The 21,690-nt window shown below is 43.4% G+C and overlaps 1 protein-coding gene across 2 annotated transcripts in view; it reads left to right on the top strand.

Annotated features, from left to right (window-relative positions):
* The first annotated feature begins 593 nt into the window (after nt 1-593).
* The window catches only part of HDX (highly divergent homeobox), a 54,017-nt gene continuing 32,920 nt past the window's right edge, over nt 594-21,690 (top strand). The window contains exons 1-5 of one of the 2 annotated variants that reach the window (XM_075435611.1): nt 594-792; nt 3,990-4,135; nt 8,518-8,664; nt 13,181-14,305; nt 19,635-19,688. In XM_075435611.1, the coding sequence (XP_075291726.1) occupies nt 8,518-8,664; nt 13,181-14,305; nt 19,635-19,688 (1,326 nt within the window). In that variant the 5' untranslated portion in view covers nt 594-792; nt 3,990-4,135. Of the gene's footprint in view, nt 793-3,187; nt 3,835-3,989; nt 4,136-8,517; nt 8,665-13,180; nt 14,306-19,634; nt 19,689-21,690 lie in introns of those variants that run through there. The other variant, XM_075435613.1, reaches the window with a different exon arrangement.

The raw sequence follows: 21,690 nt of genomic DNA, 5'->3' as shown, positions 1-21,690 counted from the left end.
CACGGCCGAGTAGTAAGTGATGACTTGACGTGATTTCTGCCACGTAACCCGTCAGCCGGGACGAGCGGTGTCCGGCTGCCCGCTCGCCCATGACCAGGCTGCCTTTTGGGTGGGGAGCCGAGCCCGGAGGAGGGCTGGCATGGGTGCACCCAGTTGTACCATGGACTCCCATAGTAAGGCAGCATTACGAGCCTGTAGTAGTGCATGCTATCATCACCAACTCCGGCCAAGGCGCAGGCGAGGTGTCCGCCCGCCATGAGGGCACCGGCTCCTGGCTGCCCTGCGCCTTTCTTCCCAACCGCGTCCACCCTAGGCAATTAAAAGTTTATTTGTCTGACTGCCGCAACGATCGCTTAATTGCAACCCTTCCCCTTCGTGGAGGTTTCCACGCCGCAGCAGGCGGCCGGGAGGCGCCTGAGGGGAGGAGGGGGCGCTCTTGGCGGCGCGCGGCTGAGGGAGCGCAGGGCCGGGCGCTGAGGGGCGGCGGCGCGCGGCGGGGGGGGGCGGAGGCGGCCGGGGCGCGCGCTCCCCGCAGCGGCCCCTCAGCCCGGCGCAGCCGGCTCCGCGCGCGCCCCCCGCCCCCCCCCTCCTCGTGCAGGGGGCGGGGGCGAGCACTGTCCCGGCCGGCGCTGATCTTACGCTCCCATTGGCCGCTGTCTGCGCTGACGTCACGATCATGATGAGAATTAATGATCGGAGGCGCTGATTTCATTGTGTGACGCCGGGACCGACCCAGCCGAAACCGGCTGAATCCGGAGCCCCGAGCCCCCCGCGCCAGCCCCGCGCGGCACGGTAAGCCCGGCGTGGGGGCGGGGGCGGGCGGCAGGGATTCCCCGGGGCGGCGGGGGGGAGGGCCCGGCCGGGAGGGGCGCGGCGGGCGGGCGGGGAGGATGATGATGATGATGATGATGATGATGTTGGTGGTGATGATGATGATGATGGTGGTGATGGCGGCCCTGGGCCGGCAGCCCGGCGGTTGGGGGAGGGCGGGCGCGAGCTCGCGCTCGCGGAGGCAGCCCGGGCGCGCAGGCGCACTGCGCCTCCCCCCGGCCGCCCCGCAGAGGCAGGCGCTGGGCGGCAGCCGCCGTGGGGGGGGGGGCAATGCGCATGCGCACGGCCGCCCGCGGGGCCGCTTCGCGCCTGCGCGCTGCTCCGCGGGCACGGCGCCCCGCGGGGCGGCGGGGACGTGCGCTGACGGCGCCTTGCCCTGCCTGGCGGGGCCGCTTTCTCCTGTTTTCACCCTTTTTCTCCCTCTTTCTCTTGTTTTCTCTCCCCTGGGGGCTTCTTACCCCTCGCGTCAGTGCAGGGGCGGCTCCCTGAGGCTGGGCTGGTACAGTTGAAGGCTTGGGGGGGGGGTGTAAGAGGAAAGTTTGTCATTGCCTGAGGCCTGTGGGGCCCTCACCTGTGCAGGTGGGCACCCACGCGTGGGGGGGGCAGGAGATGGCCAGCAGCAGGGGATTGTCAGGGAACGACTTGAACGTTGTTTCCCCAGAGGGTTTCTGCCTCTCAGAGGCTGGCTGGGTGCTGTTTGGTGCGGCCAGCCTTGGCGGCAGGTGAACAGGGTGTCCTTTTGTGGTCGGGTTTAACCCTGGAGCATTTGGAAGGGAATGAGGGGGAAGACGTGTGCAGTGTGGGGCATTCTGGAGGGGTGATGGTGTCAGGGAGGTTTGGCCTCTGGAAACACTTGCGTTGCGCATAGGCTTGCCCCACTCTGGGGAATAATGAGCAATACCTAGCCCTGTCCCCCTCTGCTCTTAGCCTACAGCTTATTATACTCAAGGTGAGATAGTATGTAGCTAACCAAAAGCAGCTTGATCCTCCAAGCTGGAATCCTGAAGCAGCTTGCATCTTCAGAGTAAAAGGGCACGTCAGTATTCGATTCTTTTTTTCTGGCATAGGTCTTGGTAGTGGTTGTGTACATGTACAGTTTAAAACGTGGCTAATCCCAGTTGAAGTCAGAAGTCTCGTTTGTATGAATAAAGTGGGATGGGATGCATAAACCTGCAGAGTTGTGGTCATAGGTTGTTAAGTTATTAAGTTCCTGAGGGCAGTCTAATTTGTCCCAAATAAAGGGCTGTATTTTATAGGTAGGAATGTAATACAGTATTACAAATGCTGCACTTGGTGGAGAGCGAAGCAGTGGTGTTGCGAGTCATGGATATTAAAGTAGTTTTGTGGGCCGGGCTGTATATTGCACTTACCCAACCATAAGCTCAATCTGCTGCACTTACAGTTGTGCAGTTGTAACTGTTTTGGCCTGCATGTGAAAGAGGCAGTAACCTACAAATTCACATTATTAAACATGGTTGCTTGGTGTACATCCAGTATCTCAGCACATGGTGTGGAAGCTGGGGGTTGGTTGGTTGTTTTTATCCTTTTCCCTTGGATTGTGGAAAAAAAGCTTGTGAGGTTTTGGCAGACATGGGAAGCGAATTAGGTGATTGCTGATACAGTTCAGATTTCTAACGCTGTACTAACAATGTCACTGCTGCAGTTGTTTCATTTATCTGTAGAGTAGCTTTCTTGTTTACGGTTGCAGTTTTGTCTCAGATTTATATTGGTGCCGAGTCTTGTTATTTTGTACCACTGGAGATCTGCGGAGGGAAAAAAAAAAAAGAAACAAATTGAGGAGCGGGCTGATTATCTTGATCCACCTGTTATGGGTGGACGGAGTAAACTAGTAACAGGCTTACAGGCTTTCATAAGATTACTTTTTACCCAAAAAAGATGTTTGGTGCTGTGGTTAAAAATAGACAAACCTTCTCAGAAACAGCTTGTTCCCTTATTTCACTATATGTTAATCCCTGACAGTTTCATAATGTTTTATATCATAAAGACTTTTACCCTCAGTTACTTTGTGGTGGCTTGTACTTTGAGTGAATTTTTTTTTTTATTCATTATAACTGCGCATCCAAGACTGGTTTCTGTCACTGCTTGAAATGAGAGGAATATCGTTAACGTTTTTATTTCCTGTTTTTCAAAATAATTGGTATTAATGTATTAGTCTGTAAAGAGTTACCTCGTAAGGAAGTTTGCTTGATTCAGCAATCTTAGTATTTAGAGACTTTCGACACTAAGGCTATACTGCTGTGCTCTGTAGGCAGACTTTAGACCACATAAATTTCTCTTTGCTTCTTATGCTGCTGCTTTTATTTTTCTTTTGCTGCCAGATTTTTCAAGTAGTCATTGCAGAACAGCTAAATAACTCTTGAATATTTCGGTTTTTTGCCCAACCGGGGGGCCATTGATACAAGATTATTCCAGTTTTCTTACTGTTGCTTTTTCTTATGTGGTACTCCTTGACACCAGGTTGTTTTCATTAGTGTCTAAAAATACATCTCTGGGCTTCACCAGGTCTCCCTGGAGGGATTCTTAATTTGGAGTGTTGAGTAAAGTAACTAGAGTGGAAGGACTTGGCATTTGCAGCAAACTGTGTAGGACAATTGTTACATTAAGTACCTGTTTCATGAAGCAAGTGCACTACTACTTCAGAAGCAAACTCAGCTTTAGTTCTTCCATGTACTCCCCTCTCCACTTGTGCTCGCTCTTGCCACGGAAGGGGGAAGAAGGTGGATACTGTGCCAAAAGTTGCTCAAGCAGCTAAAGAAGTCTAAAGAAGTTCAGCTGTAAGAGTAACCGTAACATCATCTGACGAGGAGCCGGTGTGGCAGGTGGCAGTGTGTTAGCAGGACTGTCCCTCATGAGGCTCATGTTCAGCAGTCTTGGAGGAACTGAAGGGCACGGAGTGCCCGTCTTCATTCTTGTCACTTACCAGCCAGGCCAAAAGCTACTTACTTACTAGGCCAAAGCTACTTTATTTTATTAGCAGAACAGGTAGGTTTGAATCTTCGGAAATACCATTTTGTCACCCCTGTCTTTTACTGAAGTGAGAAAAAGGCTTATGTTCATGGAATTTCAGTTTGCGTATTGCTTTGCCTGAATTTAATAAATTTCACAGAGTTCCTTTTTGTAATAAACTCTCTTTTCAGTGCCAATGTGTTGCCAACCAGCTGGATACCTGGCTTCCCGAAGGCTCGAATGCACATTTTCTGAGCTTGGCAAATCAAGATCAAAATGAAATTATGATAAAAATCCATGTGGATTTCTAACTTGGAGTCTGAGATTCAAGACAAAGGTGAGAAATCCTGAAGGAACTGGGGTGCTTCATAGGTACACAAACTGGGGAAAGGAGTTACGAAGATGTGTGACCTGCTGATTCCTTTGATGCTAATGTGGCTACCTTAATGCTTAGTAATGTCAGCACTTTGTAAGTTACCTCTGGTTTGTATATATTTCCACTGACTGTCAGGGATCTCCCCTATTAAAGAAAATGTAAGAATTAATATCTTTTTCTGTATAACCTGATCAGCATCTGTTTTCGTAGTTATACTTCTCAATGAAAACCGACCCACCAAAAACCAGCGTGTAATCCTTTGATGACTATACCCTGTATTAATCTAGTCTCAGAAACAGTAACATTATGGTCTTGTAGATGTTTGAGTGCTTAATGTGCTTACTGTAGATGCGTTGCTGGGTCTGACAGGTGTGGGGAGTGAGCAAAACTTGTTGCCTGTGCGGATGGGATATGCAGAGTCAGCACTTCCTGGATTAACGTGATGGCTTTGTAGCTTGCTAGCGGAGCTTCCAAACGTTCAGTAATTGGTTTATTCAACACAGGGTACTGGTTTAAAATATTCTAAATAAGCACTTAAGAACTGCTGATGGCAAATTGATTTTCATCTGGACTTTACAGATCGCATATTGTCGGTGAGCTTTTAACCTGCAAGAGCAGGAATATTGCCAAATGTCCTATGTGCTAGTGTGAAATCAGTATGCCAGTTATTGTTTTGTCCTGCCGTATTGAGACCGAATGCTCGGAGGCTGCTATTAGCAGTAGAAACAGCACTAATAATCTTGTGATCTTTTATACCTGATTAGTGATTATTATGTAGGCAGTTAAAAAGCAAAAATCCTTATGATTCTTAATTTCATTTCTCTAGTTCTGTGTAATCAGAGATGTTTATGCAAAGTCGTGTTTCCTGCCCAGCAGTGGTCAGAGCACACATCTTGTGAGGCTGTGCTGCATCTGCCACCCAAACTGCAGCCTGCTGGGGACGGGGTGGGCTTACAGGGGCTTTGGCCCAGGCGTTGGTGCTGGACGTTGGGGTTATCTACCCGTTCCGCGCGGTCTGGAGCTTGACATCTGCTCGTTAGTAACAATGTTCTACCAAGCAACTGTAGGATAGTTCAAAGTATTGTGGAATGTAATAGAATGGCTCGTTGTAGGGGATCTGTGGATCCAGTGGTTTCTTTAGTTTGCTTTGACTTTAATATTTTGAGTACAATTTGAACCAAGTTTTCTGCTGGGCAGGTGTAGCTACCTGCATAGCCCTGCTGAACATTATGTGTGCGCTCTGGTTTGTTCTGCAATTTACCCCTAAATTTCTGCTGCCTGTGGTAAAAAGGCAGGTTTTTTTTTTTTTTTAAATAGATTAATTGGCAGAGCAGAATAATTGATTGATTTACAGAGCAGGACAGCTAGTGATACTTTAAGAATATTTTAATGACCCTTGTGTAGTTTAGGTAAATATTTGTGTGAATTAGTGGGGCAGTGGGAAATGGTACAGAACTGTCTACTGACCTAGGATTCAGTATATCTAAAACACAAAAAGCATTAATAAATTCTCATCTGTGTATTTGAAAAGTTAGATGCTGAAATGTAAGCTCAAGCTACGACTGAGCTTCCATAACTCTGTGTTTGTAGGGTCCTGCAGTCAGTTTATTTAAATCAGTTTCTGATGGCCTCTGCATAGATCCTCTGAGCTATACTTGTCTGGATTCAAGGCAGAAGTTTCTAAGGAATCTTACGAGTATTTTCATTGGCAGGTGTGGTTTACAGGTGATTAAAATAAACTGCAAAAGTGAGTTGTTTATTAAACCAGACCGTGACCTCTCTGGAGCTTAGCTAGGCAAAGCCTGTCATGCAGTGCATTTAGGTTTATCTGAAGATCAGGAGATTTCATCAAAGTACTCCACCTTGTCCTTATCCACACTACAGATGTCAAATACAACAACGAAAGTGTTTTAACACAGAAGTGACTTTGGGTACAGAAATCCACATAGTTAAAAAATGTATCAGGGACCTGATTGCATGTCTTCAAATGCAGGTCATCAGACTGGATTCTAAAAATTTATCTTGCAGTTGGGGGAGTCTTCATTGCAGTTGAAGAACTATTTGGGGCATGTGGTTCTTTTTAATGAGCCTATTATAGAAGTGCTGGAGCTATTGGGTGACAAGCTGCATCTGGAGCTGGAAAGACAGAAGGTTCGTAACTATTTCCGATGAGGTCATTTGTGGGAACTGATCTCGACTAAATAAAACAGGACCACTGGTACCGAGAGAGTAGTAGACACAGAAGTGTGAGCTGGGTCCTGCCAATCATGCAGGAGGAAAAAGAATCACAAAATTTACTCTTAACATATTGTTTAAAAGTAGCATAAATCAGTTGGTGGCTGCAATGTCGTGCGTATCCACATGGGAGATCTGAAGTCTGTTCTTAATAAAGTAGATTTTTATGAAGTTTATTGATTTGTTAATGGGCTGATAATTGTCTTCTCTGTTGCTTGCTATAAATTTCTTTAAACAGCAGAGTATTCGGAACAAGAGTCTCCTTTGCCCAGCTCTGTGACTAAATACACGTTATGGGGGAGGCATAATGCTGGCAAAGCCTGCCTTGTAGTGCAGCTGGCAGTGCTGCATTTCATAATGCACTAGATTAAGAGTGTAAACTGAGAATTAGGAACAGAGGTAAAAATGTGACTGAAAAGGCGTCTTCTGTTTTAAGTATTATTGAAGAGAAAACAGTAGTTTTTTTAGCTAGTGATTTTTCTACCATCTATTGATATATAGGGGAAAGTAAACTGAAGTCAAAGCTCTGGCCTACAAGCATTGTACTCCAAATTCTAGATAGTTATCCTTACTCTACATTAGTGAATTTGCCTGATCACGGTTGGATGAGGAGGAGAGAGTTTGGTAGCATCAGCAGGTGGTGGGTGAGTGGGTCTGGGGAGGGGAGTCTGGAACTGGATGCTGTCCTGTTGTATTCAGTACTTTTCCTACCTAGAGGCCTGTCCAAGTCTAATAGCCATTACTGTTACATAGTATAATCATCTTGGTTATAATGTAAAAGGAGTTGGGTGTCTGCTGATGCCTTTGAGCCCTTGCTAAATTTATTTTCTCTAAATTAGAAGCAGTTCTTGTGCAAAGATAAAGTATATTGCTTCACTTCTCCTTTTCCTCCAAAATTTCCAGCAACAGTAACTGAAAGCTTGGTAGCTCCAACGGGTTCCCCTATTCCCTTCATCTTCCTACAAGGTGATGATATGGTTTCTTGTTCCTTAGTTTGTTCTGCATTGTTTTGATACAAGTACTGAAAGTATTAAAAATAACTTGTGGCTGATGACTTTTGCTTTCCGAGACGCAAAGTCGGATGCAGGTTGTCCCTGTCCTGCGCCTGTGATGTCTCAGCTGGCAGTCTCCTGTGTGGGACAACATAAAGGCCCTGTTCTGGAAATCGTGTGATAATGGGGCTCTTCTTTTCACATGTATAACCAGAGGATTATATTCTTTGCCTGTATAAACCATATGACAAGAGCAAAGCGAAGGGGTAGGAACAGCTTCTGAGGTCCCGTAGCCAGCATTGGCTCATACCCCTGCAAAACAAACCTTAACTGTTCTTAAAAAGCCTGATTTGTAGCCTCAGGGTACGTTTCCACAGTACCTTGAACCTTTCTAAACATAGGCTGTGATTTGGGTGGTCCCTCCTTTGTGTTAATATTGGAGCATTGGCATTGCCGTGGGCTGGAGCAGAACTGCCTAAAGCCGTTCTCTTTGTGGTTTTGGGTCGTGTGTTTGCCCCCCCTGCCCGAGTTGGCCTCCAGTTCTGGTCCTCGATCTTTGTGACTTTGCAGCTGGGAAGCGCCGGTGCTGACGTGGCAGAAAGAGTAGCATGACCGGCCGTAACGGGGTGTAGGGTTTGCTGAAGTTGGAGACGGTGGAAACTTTACTCTTACCGATCAGTCACCTTTGTTTTAGCTCAGATTTTGTCTTTTTTTGTGGTAGGGGAGGGGAAAGAGACCTGCCTATATTGTTGGAGCTGCTGGTGTTACTCTTTTTGCCTAATGCCTGTATGTGGCTTTTTTTAAGGGAGAAACTTTTTCTTTGAAACTAGAGGCTCTTGGACTTAGCAACACACCGTAGTATTTATTTATTTATGAAATGCTGTCAGTGTTGTTCCAGAAATGTAGTTCACCTGTTCAAGTTGAGTCTATCACAAAGGAATCACTAATGCTGACTCTAACAAGTTTTTTTGGAAAGTAAAAGTGTTGGTAAAGGACTCTGTAAAGAAAACACGTCAACGCTTAGCATTATCACGACAAGCATAAATGAGAGCCTGTGCATTCTGCAAGTATTACAGTTTTTATTCCAACTTTCAGAGTATCTTCTTTTATTTTTAGATGAATCTGCGTTCTGTATTTACTGTAGAACAACAAAGGATATTACAGCGTTATTATGAAAATGGAATGACAAATCAAAGTAAAAATTGCTTTCAGCTCATATTACAGTGTGCGCAAGAAACTAAACTGGACTTCAGTGTAGTCAGGGTAAGTACCGAGGCCTTCCAAATCTGTATGTTAAAGTTATATGCATTTGTTTTTTTACATAAAATATCTGTAGAGGACTGGAGTCTCTGACTTCATATTTGTCTTGAACCAGACTTCACTCTGCGTGTGACATGTTCATTTTTATCCAGTGAGCCTGTTTATAGTTTGTTTTTGCTGAAATGTCTTCACATGATTGCCATATTTAGCAGGGGCCTGGGCTGCACAAGGAGTGATTTTTTGTTTGTTTTGGTTTTTTTGGTGGTTGTTTGTCTTTTGTTGATAGTGTTTTGGGTTTTTTTCATTTATTAAATTGCAAATTAGTTTACCCTATAGAAACCTTGTGCAATGTATTGTATCAAAAAGGGGCATGTTATTAGGAAACTGTTGTTAAGTTAAACAAATTTCTATAACCTAATGTATTTGGGGGAACAATTATGGAAGTATTTCCTTTGACACACTGTTACGCTTGTACTCCATGTCACAATCAAATATTATGGTCCCCCATGGTTATTTACAGTGAGTACATTCTTTTCTTATAAAAGAAGAATGTCACTAGGGCTAACAGGAGCTCTTCCAAAGTCTATGAATTCCATAGGAAGGGAAATAATAATCCCTTTGTGAAACACTAGACAACAAAATGGCTGTTGTCTCAGAGCAGAAGTAGAAATTATGAAGCATTAGCTGAAAACATAACAACGGTAGTGGAGCTACCAGGAGTTGCTGCAACGCTGGACACTGAAGAGGAAGAAGCAAGACCAGTCTTGTTTTTTTTAAGTGGCGTATCAGTGGTATATTGACAGTAACAACCTCTCCTGCCCCCTAATTCTAACCTGGATTCCCCTCCCTCAAAATATTCTGGAAAGATCAAAACTTACTTTCTCAGCTCTAGGTCGTGGGAAGTTCTGAAAGTCAGCCAGAAATCCAGACTTGCTGGAACAGTTGTAACAGGAATCTGGATGCTGATGATGCAGTCAGGGCCTGTTTTGCTATTTTTGTTCTGATTGAAGGACCTCGAGGAGGCAGACAGTCTCTCCGCTGCTTGCGGTCCTCATTCACTCTCCATCTTCGTAGTTCCCTTTCCCTCTCTGTTTTCCTGACTGCAGTAATGTAATGTGACCTTTTCCCTATAGTTTTCTGCCCTTACTGAGCCCATATTTGCAAACTTTCTTCCTAATTGTGAAGTGTAATGGAAGTAGGCCCAGCATTTGTCCTGCATTTATCATATTTTTGCATGATCTTGCCTTTCTCTTTTCTACACCTCTCTTTTCTGCCTCTCCTAATCCCCCACTTTTTTCTTTTTTTTTTTTTTTCCTATGAAACTCCTGGACAGAGATTAGTACATCTTTGCACAATGTCTAGCAAAACGATACTTGGGCTGCAGCTGGCACTTGCAGATAGGACTGTAATAGGAACACGAATTCCCTAAATGTAGCTGTTATAATTCAAATGTTGTAACTCTATGAATATATTTTTTTCTGCAAATCAGGATTTCTATAGCCTTGTCTCATAGAACTGCATCCAATCTTTCCAATCTTGAGCTGGGTTGGAAAAAAGTAAAGTCGTATTTATGATTTGATGTAAACCTCTACAGATTTTATTACTGCAATACATAAAAATATGTTCTCCCTTTCAAAATTAGGAAATGTGGTAGAGTTACTCCCAGGCAAAAAAACTCTGTCCCTCTTCAAATTTAATAGAGATGTATTCTAGCTGTGTCAGGTTGGAATGGCCTGGTTTTGTTCATGAATACTAGCATGCTTCTGCTGGTTGCTTTTTGTCTTTACGTGAAATATAAGCAATGTGACTTGATAAAGCACAAAAGTTCTTCGAGTCTGATTTTCAGTCTCACTGAGTGCTGTGAGCAGTGATGAGGGAGGTAGTGTGGAGTTCTCCCAGTAGTACAACAGCAAATATTGGAAGAGTTACAGCTTAGTTACTCTGTCACACCCCTTGAAAGATTTGCTGGGGATGCTTTATTTTCAGATTGAGGGTGGAACTTCGGACAAAACTAGTGGCTGGGCACCACTGACAGCCCCTCTGTGGGGTTTGTCTGGATTGTGGGACAGGCTGAAGTTCCAGCTTGGCCAGATTCAAACTAGGAATGTAAAATTGGGTCTCTCAACTTCCGGGTAACTTTATTAGCAGCTGGACTTCTGATGTATCCTCTGTTATGGGACTTCTCCTCCTCCTCCTAAATAACAGTTAAAAATTCAATAATGCTTCCAGTGTTAGTGAAAGTGCTCCCAGAACTTAATAGTTGGGGAACTTGATTGAAAAAATACTTGTGTCCCTCTTCTTCGGATATTTTGTGGTTAAGGACTCCTCTGTCGCATCCCAAATTAATACTGTGACCATGAAGCTAGTAACAACGTGCGGCTTCCCTTTCAGTCTGAGGGCACACTTTTACATTATTCTTCTCAGTACTAATATCTCACAGTGATAAAAACGTGCAGGTTTGTACTCCTTCGCTTCTCCCAGCTGTGCAGTCCATTCTCTCCTGTCTTTCTTCTTGTGCTGGTCATCTTTCCCATTTATTACATTTCAGAGTAACTCTGTTCTATTTGCTAACCTTACCAAAACTTTTGTTCTTTCTTTATTTGGGGGGGAGCAATTAAGTCTTATGCATTCTGGGGGAGTTGCACTCACTGGCCCTCCAGGTGGGTGCTGTTGGTGAAATGGTGGGAGTAAGAAGCTGGGGACATGACCACAGGAATGGGACTCTTTCAGCAATGGCAAATGTGACTTAGGCAGTCTCATGAAACTGGACTTCAGTCCCAAGTGAACAGCGGTGCTAGTAAGTTATTTGCATTTCTTTGAAGGCATTTCTTTTCAGGAAAACCATGAGAAAAATTTCAGATTCAGTTGGAAAAGTTGGGGGTGAATTCTCTTATCCCGGCCCCAAGTTTGAGGTGTCTCTAATTATAATTTCTGTCTTGAAAGTTTACTGACTGAGCAGAAATGACAAAAAACTAAATGTGATCTTCTAAATTTGTTTTATACAATTAAGTAACTTGAGACTTGTTGCTATAATTTGTGTATTTAAACTTGCTTTTGAGAAGGAAAAAGGTATCACTAGTAACAGGCTCTATTGTGATAGGCATTTTATAAAATTTGCCCACAAAAATGAGTAGAATGGAATGGAGACTTCAGCATGCTGCTGTATGGCAGGGATGTGTATTTTCCTGTAGCGAAATCTGTTTACTTCCATACCAGGTATCAGTATGTGAAGAAAACTCTCCGTCTTTCATGCGATGAGATGGAAACCCCAGACAAGTACTCAGTGCAGTTTGCTTGTTGTGAGGTGAGGGAGCTTATTGATTAGATCAGCTAGTTTCGGTTGCTGAACATTGAGATCTTGCTTTGGTCTGGTTTTAGGTGTGCAGCCGATGATATCCAGAGTGGTGCAGAAAACTGTTTCACTGTATCACTACATGCGTATCGGATCCTTTCATGACCAGCATAAGCAGATGAAAAAGCTTATTTTTCATTCTTTGGCACTTGTATCCTGCTCTCTTATGTCCTCACACTGAGTACAGACATCCTGTGGTGAAAGAATTGAGCAAGTCTTGTCTCTCTGATCATGAAAACTGCCAGGAATAGTTGGATGGTGCTTATGCTTCCAGTGTTAGAGCTGATGCTTCCACCAGATTAACTCTCTTTATCTTGAAATACTGAAATTAATGTTTCCCTTTCAGTTCCTTTAGGTATATCTTAATGTGTTACTTGCAGGGAAACAGCATTACGTTTTTACCCGTGCACAACTGCCATAGTACCTGCATTTTTCAAGTACTTTTTCCTCTACTGTCTTTTACACAAGGCCATATACCATCATTGTCACTTCAGAAATGTCCATAATAGCTAAATTCTGTTGGAGTCTAATCCCGGTAGTCCTAATCTTGTCTGTCAGTGTCTTTCAAAAACAGGTTTTGACATCAGATCTGGGTTTGTGCAGCTGGCAGAGGAGGAGTTAGTCCATAGGTCTAAATACTTCACAAAATTGTTTTGTAATTGTCTAACAGGAAGAGTTCTTCTTTTTATTCCTCTCATCTAAATTTAAGAATGGCAGTTTCTGTTCAAGACATTTTTGAAGGTTGTATCTCTCAGTTATTTGGTTACAAAAATTTAGCCACATACCTCAGTGGTGGTTCTGCATCCCAAGGTGCGAAATATTAAAAACCTCCATTTGGGGGAATTAGTCCCAGTGGTGTTGATGAAATAATCTTAAGGGTACCTTCAGGCCAGGAGGCACAATACGGTCTCAGGATTTTTGAGAAACGGGCTTGGGAATTGAGAGTGGGGTCCTTGAGTGTACGAATCCCAAGCACGAGACACACGGATTTCCACCCTGTATTGCTGAGACTCTGCATAATCAGTAAATGATTTACATATTTGTAAACTTAGGTTTCAACTTGAACACTTAACATTTCATCAAATCTGCTTAAAAATGGAATTACCTAATTTTTCTGCTTACTTAATGCTTTGTTTTGTGTTTGTTGTCATTGTTTGTTGTTTGCAGACGTGGGTTGGCAATAAACGAAGGAAGATGAGCAGCAAGAGCGCTGTAGAATCTGGAGGCACTCCCCCAGGGACTGTCCCTACTACTCCCTCAGTACCTCCAGAAGCAGCAGTTAGAAATGTGGTAAACATTGCCCGATCCCAAAGCCAGCAGTCGTCTTGGACCTCGTCTAATAACGATGTAATAGTTACTGGTATATACAGTCCTGCTAGTTCATCAGGTAGGCAAGGATCTGCCAAACAGACAAATGTTTCAATGGCAGAAATACATAAAGCCTCTATTCCACGGCTACCAGGAAAAAGCGATACAGAGTTTCAGCAGCAGCACATCCCTATAGGACGACAAGTACCACACTGTAAAAATGCTTCCCTGTTAGTAGGGGAAAAGACTATTATTTTATCTAGGCAAACAAGCGTACTGAATTCTGCGAACTCCATATATAGTCACGCTAAAAGAAGCTATGGTGGTTCCTCAGTCCAGACTGCAGAGTTGGTGTTACCTCAGAAACCGATGATCTGCCACAGGCCCTGCAAAGCTGAACCCGCGGGATGTCAAAGGTTACAAAAGCCGGAACATGCAGGTCTCATATCACATGTGCCCCCTGGCCAAAGGGCTAATGCCAGGGACCCTTCTTGTAGCACGCAGAACCTGGAGATCCGTGAAGTGTTTTCTCTGGCGGTTACAGATCAACCTCAAAGAATGGTGGGAGGAAGTGCGACGCAGAAGCACTGCTCGGTGGAAGGCAGCTGTCTGTCCATTGCGATGGAGACTGCAGACGTGGATGACGAATACACTCGAGAAGAAGAGCTAGCATCCATGGGAGCACAAATACAAAGCTATTCAAGATACTGTGAAAGCAGCAGTTCTGTTCGAGTAGAGAACCAAAGTGCAGCCTTGTCTGGGCCAGGAAGAAGTGTGAGCTGTAGTTCACAGATGGTGAATGCCAGGGACGTGCCTGACAATATTCTCTATCATAACAGAGACTACCACTTGCCTGCACGGACCTCATTACATACAGCATCCAGTACATTATATAACAGTGCTAACCCATCAAGAAGTACCTTTTCTCCTCATTTTACATCTTCAAGTCAACTGAGGCTGTCACAAAACCAAAATAATTACCAGGTAATCCATCAGTTTATCTCTGTCTTCAAACCTTGAAGACGAGGTTGTAGATAAGCACTGTTTTCTTTGGAAGTTGGTAGCTGGTAAGCGATAGGTTCACCTTTCTGCAGGCTGTGCTCTATTTACATCTTTCAGTAGAGATAATTCCTTCTTAAAACAAAAGTGCAGGTAGGGCTATAGTATGGTAGCACTCCTATCTGTGTAGCTGAGCCCGTGGCTGCAGTGTGTAGCCAAATATTAAAGGTCAGCATGGGCTCTGTAGGTTCAGAAGATAAACTTTGGTTAGGAGAGGAGCATGCCTACGGCTGCTGATGCGTGCTCATGTCTGTGCTGTCCTGACGCGGCTCACCAGCGCGTCGCAGCGATACCCCTGGTTGTTCCTCTGTAAACACACTTGGCACATGGCACAGGGCAGCACGTGGGATCGTGCCGTCATCTGTGTGCTCTACAGTTGCTCGCCCTTATTAATGTCAGCTTGGATTAGCTCTTCCATCAGCACTGCCTCTGCGCCCGGTGCAGTTGCCAATCTCTTGGACCTGTTTGCTGTTAGGAATCAGGATCTCCTCCAAGCTAGTTAAGATGATGGGAGACACTAGGTGAGCAAACATTCTTCCTCTCCCGCAGCATCTAATTCAAATATCGGTTTTACATTAAATCCCATTATTTTCTCATCCTGTAATAGTGCCCCTTCAGTGATACTGAGAGGGGAAGATTAAATGCAGATAATTGGAGAACTAAAACATATTCAGAAGAAACTACAACACTGACACACATTTGTTATTTTTTGCTGTAACTAGAGACAGAATTGTGCAGAAAACATCTAAATTGATTTCTTTCATGGATTTTTATGCCATCTGGCATGACATAGTCTAGAGACACTGAGATAAAAGCCTTAAGACTGACAGGATGTGATACTGTGTGTTGCCTTTGTGCTTTTGCCTGTTATTACCTTTATGCTGAAAGTGAACCATGTAAACAACATGCCATCTTTTCTTGTGTGTTACTTACTAGCGGAGGGAACAGTACTTTGTGAAGCTTTTTCTCTTATTTTTTTCTGACTTGTTTCCATCGCATGTGAGGGTTTGAAAGAAAGCTTTTGACTCTAAGTAAGTGCTACTTTTCACCTGAATTACTGCTCTGCTTGGTAAACCTGAGGTGTGAGGAGCAAGTATACTCTGGAGTAGATTCTGTGTGGTAGATGGGATGTCTGCAGTTCTTTTGTGTGGCATTTTCTAAGCTGAGTGCTTTAGATGAGCTGTTCTTTCCTTTGCTCCCTTCTCTCAGATAATCTGTCAGTATTTGCTATTACTGTTCTTACTTGAGTTATAAAATTCATTAAATGCTGTTTATTTCTGACATCCCAGTTTCATAGGAGAGGAAAAGCTGTAAGTGTGCACATCTGTTCAATAAAGGGCTAGTAAAGCTGCAGGGATGCATACGATAGAGCCAAGGAAATTTTCCTTAAGTTTCATGAAGTGAAATATATTATTGAGACCTCCAGCTGCTCTTGGTACTTTATTTCGCTCTTGAAAAAGCATCAGTGAGATTTATTTCTTTCTACTTTTTTGATTTTTTTTTTTAAATGAAATTTGAAATAACTTTGATTTGGGATTTTTTGGGGTTAGGAACAGGATCTTTTGAGACAGCTGGAATGGTTCATAGCAGGGGACATTTGATCTGTCCGTGTGGTGTGATATGGATCAGAACTAGGAGAGCTCTGTAACTTCATTTTGTTTTTTTTTTTTCTTCCCCTCCCCTGCTTATAAAAACATACCTGTTTTTTTGATGAGTGAGGAATTCATCCATACCCAGTTTGACTTGCATGCCTGTTTCGCAGAGACCCTGTTCTGTGGATCTGGGAGAGCAGCTTGGTTTGAGGGAGCTGCTGTTCCCCGTGGTTAACTTGAAACCTTGGAAAAACTGGGCAGTTTGCTATAAATTCACTTATTGCTGTAAGCATTCGTGCTGTGAACCTCTGAGATGACACCCTTTAGTGTTACAGAATTTATAAGGGAAGGCAAAAGCTGTGGGGCCCACGCGTGTAGTGTCACAGCTCTGCAGAAGCTGCAGAGGAGCAGTGTCCTGCAGCCTGGCCAGGTCCCGCAGTACCTTGGAGAAACCTTTCTCCAGATCACTGTGTTCCTTGCTGAGATCTTTTAGCACGTTCCAGAACAATGCAGAAGTAAGTTCTGTATTTTAAGAGGTGTTCGTGTGTGACGGTGACACTTCCAACACTCATTTATCACATTGACAAGAAAATTTCACCTACTGCCTTCAGTCACGTGTGACAAACAGCGTACCCCACTGGGCTGATAACTTGTGTTGTCAAATTCATCACTTCTGTGGTACTTTAACCCCATTCTCCAAGTCTTCCCTTAAAATTAAGTCCAGCAGGATTGCTGTTTCATGGAGACACTCCCCTTATAGCTTAATAATTTTTATATATTAAAATTCCAGAGATACAGATTTTGTGACAGGTACTGTCTGAATTCTTTTAGACTTGTGCAGGATGACACACTTCTTTTGTATGTAGTCAGTTCCTGTTAATGTTATTGCCTGTGTTTACCTAATTTATCCATCAGCATAGGAATGAAAATCCTTAAACTTAGGAAAATTGTCCTACATTTAAAAATGGATTAAACGTGAGCTACGTGATTATTGGAGTAGTTAAACATCCAAGCAGATGCTTCTTCAAAGTCAAGACTGTGTGATTTGTGTTTTGATGAAGTAATTACTGTTGTACATTGGTGTGGTATCTAATTAGCAATTAGTTATAGCTTCCTTACTGGTTCGGTTAATCAAATTCATGTTAGTGTAACTTAAGAATAAATTTAATAAGGCGATCAATTTTAATGCCTGAGCAATTTCAGTAAACAAATTATTTGACCTACTTACTTTTCTTAGTTTGGCTTTAAGTGTGTTGAACTAGAGAGGCCGTTCTTGCTGGTCCTCAAGGCTGAATCATGATTTAGTCTTGGTTTCCTCCCCCCAACCCTAAGGGACAAAAATACTGTTGAAAGTGTGTGTATTTTTAATGACTTTGTTACACACGCTGAAGCACAGTTATCTAATTTAGCCCTGTCTTCTTCAAGGGAAAATCCTAAGCCTTGCAGCCAGTACGTCAGAATAGGATATGGGTATGATATATGTTAATTAATTTTTAAGATTCACTTTAAGGATGCTGCTGTATATGAATGAGCTGCAAGTTTGCTTTATTTAAGGAAATGGGACTCCATTTTTTTTTTTGTGTCAGAATGATTTGTTTACTTCCCTAGAGACTTTTGGAGACAAGAGGAGGACTCTCTAGCTAACTTTGGCCAGCACAGCATTTTGCTAGGGCAAGCAACATGGTCTTCTCTGAAGAGACTTGAGCAAAGTGCTTGCTGACACTCCTTCTTGTAACAGAAGCGGAGTTGTTTGTCACAAGAGTTGCCTGCACTTTGCTTCTGGGATGGGGTAACTCCAGCTGCGTGAGCAGGGCGATGTGGGGAGGACAGCAGCTGTGAGCCGGCCGCAAAACCGCTGCGTACGGCCTCAAGCAGTGCTGGGACGCCCAGCAACTGGGGCTGAGTCGGGGCTTTCGATTTGTTCCAGTGCATGGAATTTGGGACAGTAACTCTGCAGGTGAATAGGGAAAAGACTATGTAGGGACCTTATGCAGCGTAACCACTTTAATTAGGTACAACACTGGTACTACCCAAGGTTACAGTACCTTTGAACTTTTTCTGGCATCTGCCAGCGCCGCCGTTTGTGAGACGCAGTATTTTTTCTGAGACACGCGTTTCAGGTTGTCATTTTTGCAACTCATGGTAGCTGTCCCAGTTGGACTAAGACTGGAGTCACACCTGTGGATGCAGGATAACTATCCATCTCACTCAAAAAATAAATCCCCTCCAAAAAGCCCCAAGGCTTGTGCCTTTTTTATAGAGCCAGTTTAGAATACTGGCATGCATTCTGTCTTTCAAGAAGTTACATTGAGAGAAACTTGGCTGTATTTGGCATCATGCCTGTCAGAACTTGTGTGCCTTTGTCTTCCAAGTAACCGTTAATGTTCTGCCAGACTGATTGCTTTATTCACATAGAAAAGCACTTTTTTCTGTAGCCCCGTGTTAAATTTGTGAAGATAAGCCATCTGGGTGGATACTGAGGACGCATTTACAGATTCTGTGCTGTGATGCTGTTGTGTGGCATATAGATTTGTGATAGACGTGACTTGTTTGTACAGAATTTCTAAAATGTGTGTATACAGCTAATATTTTAATTAATATTTTAGACACAAAAGCTGATGTAGACATGCCCTTAGGAGGGGAGGGTGTGCATTTCAGCTGCCCTCAACCCGCCTTGTGCTGTGGTGAGAAAGTGTCTGACCTTCGGTAACCTCCAAGCGCTTTCAGCTAAAAGCTTGAGGAATAGAAGTATCCTATGTGCATGTACGCTAGACAAACTGTACCAGGTGTTCTATATTTGATTATGCTCATGCTGCAAGATTCATTAGTAGAGCACTTCCCAAATACAAAACCGCTTAGCGTAGTTTGATACAGTCAGCAGAAGTGCATAGATTTTTGTTCCTCACATACACAGTGCGTGTAATGACTGGAGATTGATTAATCTCAAGAGCTATGTTTAGTCTCTCAAGCATTGCTTGTCTGCAGCGGAAGATGAACATGGAATCCTAAAGAAGCCTAAAATATTTCAGACTATGACACATTTCAGATGGCCAGGGAAAACAGTCCAAGATTATTATTTAATGAAGTCTGACCTCTGGGAATGATGGAGAAGCAATGGGAATCAAAGCAGCTAACCTTTACCTTTGTACCCTTTCCTCTTCCTTCTCCAGCCTGATGTTCCTAGTTTTTCTGCTAATACACAAAATCCCTAACATCTGGCATTGAATAGTTCAGTTACTAACGTGATGGCATTTTTTTCTGCAAGTTTAACCAATGTAATTATAAAATGTGTGACAGCAGTTCTGTCAGCCGTTTGGCCCTCGTCTAACTCCAGTCTGCTTAATCTTACCAGCTTTCTGCCAGGCTGAAGATGAAAACTGGTGTTCTGAATTGTGTGTTTTGAGATGGCAGAAGTGCAGAAACACTCGAGTTGCCACCTTGTTATCTTACCCTCACTCCAAGAAACTGTTCTGGTTTTAGTCTTGCAACTGTAAGGCTAAATGCAACTTTGTTTTGCTTTTAAATATTAACCTGTTTTAGAGACATTCTGATCAGAATTGAATGTACAATGTTGCAGTCTTGTGAAAGCTGCTCAGTATTAGCTATCATAGCGACCTAAGCCGCTGTTGTTTTCTGTTCTGTTTCCCCCTTCCCCTCTACAGATTTCAGGAAACCTTACTGTGCCTTGGATTACAGGTTGTTCCAGAAAAAGAGCAGTAAGTATATTTTCCATTTAAGTATCTAATGTGTCAAGTGAAAGAATTAAAAGTTTATCTAAATGTATTTTTGAAAATGTCTGTTCTATTTATGTAGTGTGGGGTTTGGGTGGGTTTTTTTTTTTTCCCTTTATACTTTGACTAATACATTGTCGGTTCAGTTACCAAAGTTGATGGATATGTTTAAAAGCAGGACAAGGTCATAATCCTGAGTGAAGTGTATGAAATGTGTGGAAATGTAACATCTGATTTGATAATGACAGAGTTCAGAGCTCAGAATATGTTTCTTACAATGAAAGTGAAGTGGTTGTTAACTGAGAGACAACTGAATGCATAAGAGGGTAACTCCCTTTACTTACTTTGTGCACGTGCACAGAATTAGTCCGTGCTATCTGCAGTAACTTTCTCAAATCTAATTTTACCCACATACATGGCATTTTATATTAGGCACCGTCAGCCAGGTTGGTGTCCTCAATCCACAAATTACTCCAAAGCATAATACAAGGTAGGAAACAGCTCTTGTCAGGAAATACCTCTGCCCAACTCTTTTATTTGATTACTGTTCAGCATTTCAGTCCAAGAGTGGTCTGCCTGCTTCTGTTTGAAGAGCGTGTCAATTCTGCTTCCTTAGCATGAAAATACACCCTAAACCTGCAGACTGGGTGGTACAATTAAGCTTTCAAGAGGTTGTTACTAGTCCTGCCATATCAGAAGCAATAACTAGGGAGATGTACTGTACCCAGCACTTTTTTTATTATTTTCAATGCTTTGCTTCGTCTTCAAAGGTGTGAGTTTGGCGTTTCCTGTGTAAGTAGGAATCTAAGGACCATCACATTCGTTGTGTGTTCTCTCAGACTGTTGCTAGGTCTCAACTGTAGCACACTTCTAGTTTCTGCAGACTTTGGTAGTATCACTTATTTCAGTTTCTATGGAGAGCACTTTATAAGAGCATCTCCCAGAGGAACCAGTACTTTTATACAAATCCTGTTGTTGCTTATTCTACTTTTTTTTTTTTTTCCCCTAAGTCCTAGTTTTCGTGAGTAGGCTTTTTAAAATGTAGCCCTTTTCTGGAGGGCACCTTCCTTCTCTCACTTCATGACCTTTTAAAACATCAAGCAGGTGGTGTGTGTCCTAGAGTACAGCTTCACTGCTCGACTGAGCAGATTTCACGGCACATCACTGTTGAAAGCGGAGGTTTTTCTTCCCCCTCTCCCTCCTGGTGCACTGCCACCCCATCCAGCACTGGTGCTTGTATCTAATTGCAAGGTAATCCAGGTCGAGCGTCTGACCTCTCAGATAGATATCCTTCTGCTGAGTTTGGCTGTAGTGAGTTGGATGTGCTTCCTGGGGATCAGATGGGTGCCGGAGGCAGCTCAAAGGAGGCAGCAGGAGCTTGTGGCTGGGGGCACTGGCGGGAGCGGGGCGCGATGCCATCCCCTCCTTCCCAGCACCGGGTGGGTGGTTGAGGCGTGGTGGTCGTGCTAGGTATCTGACACAAGCCGCAGGAGAAATTTCTGTGCTAGGTTTAGAACCTTCAGGGATGTGGACGTGCCTGTTTATTAAGGATGAGTATTAGGGATTTCTTTTTCCTTAGACCTTTACTCCTGTGTCTTTTTTAAACAATAAAATGCATAAAACCCATTGGTTAATGCAGTCCAGTTTGACAACCCCTGTTTCCAGATTTGTGGATGTACTTTCTCCAATGTGAATGCATAATTAGCCTTCTTAGGGAGACAAGTTTAGGAGTTGGCACTCTAAAACTGCTGTATACGCACACAGGTGTAAGACAACAAAAAGAGAGAAAAAACTCCTACTTCCTAGGAAACTTCAGTTTCAAATGTGAAATTCTTTTGAAGAAAGAGCATGAGGAAACAGAAATAGAAAGGATAGAGTTGTAGAACTGCGATTATGGCAATTACTGCCATTCAAACAGTAAAAAGGCTAATCTGTATTTCGTTTAAAATGGAGAAGATCGTCTTTTAGATGCTCTGAATTTTTAATC

Source organism: Opisthocomus hoazin, chromosome 14, assembly GCF_030867145.1.
Source record: "Opisthocomus hoazin isolate bOpiHoa1 chromosome 14, bOpiHoa1.hap1, whole genome shotgun sequence".
Classification (NCBI taxonomy): domain Eukaryota; kingdom Metazoa; phylum Chordata; class Aves; order Opisthocomiformes; family Opisthocomidae; genus Opisthocomus; species Opisthocomus hoazin.
This window is presented reverse-complemented; position numbering and strand designations above follow the sequence as displayed.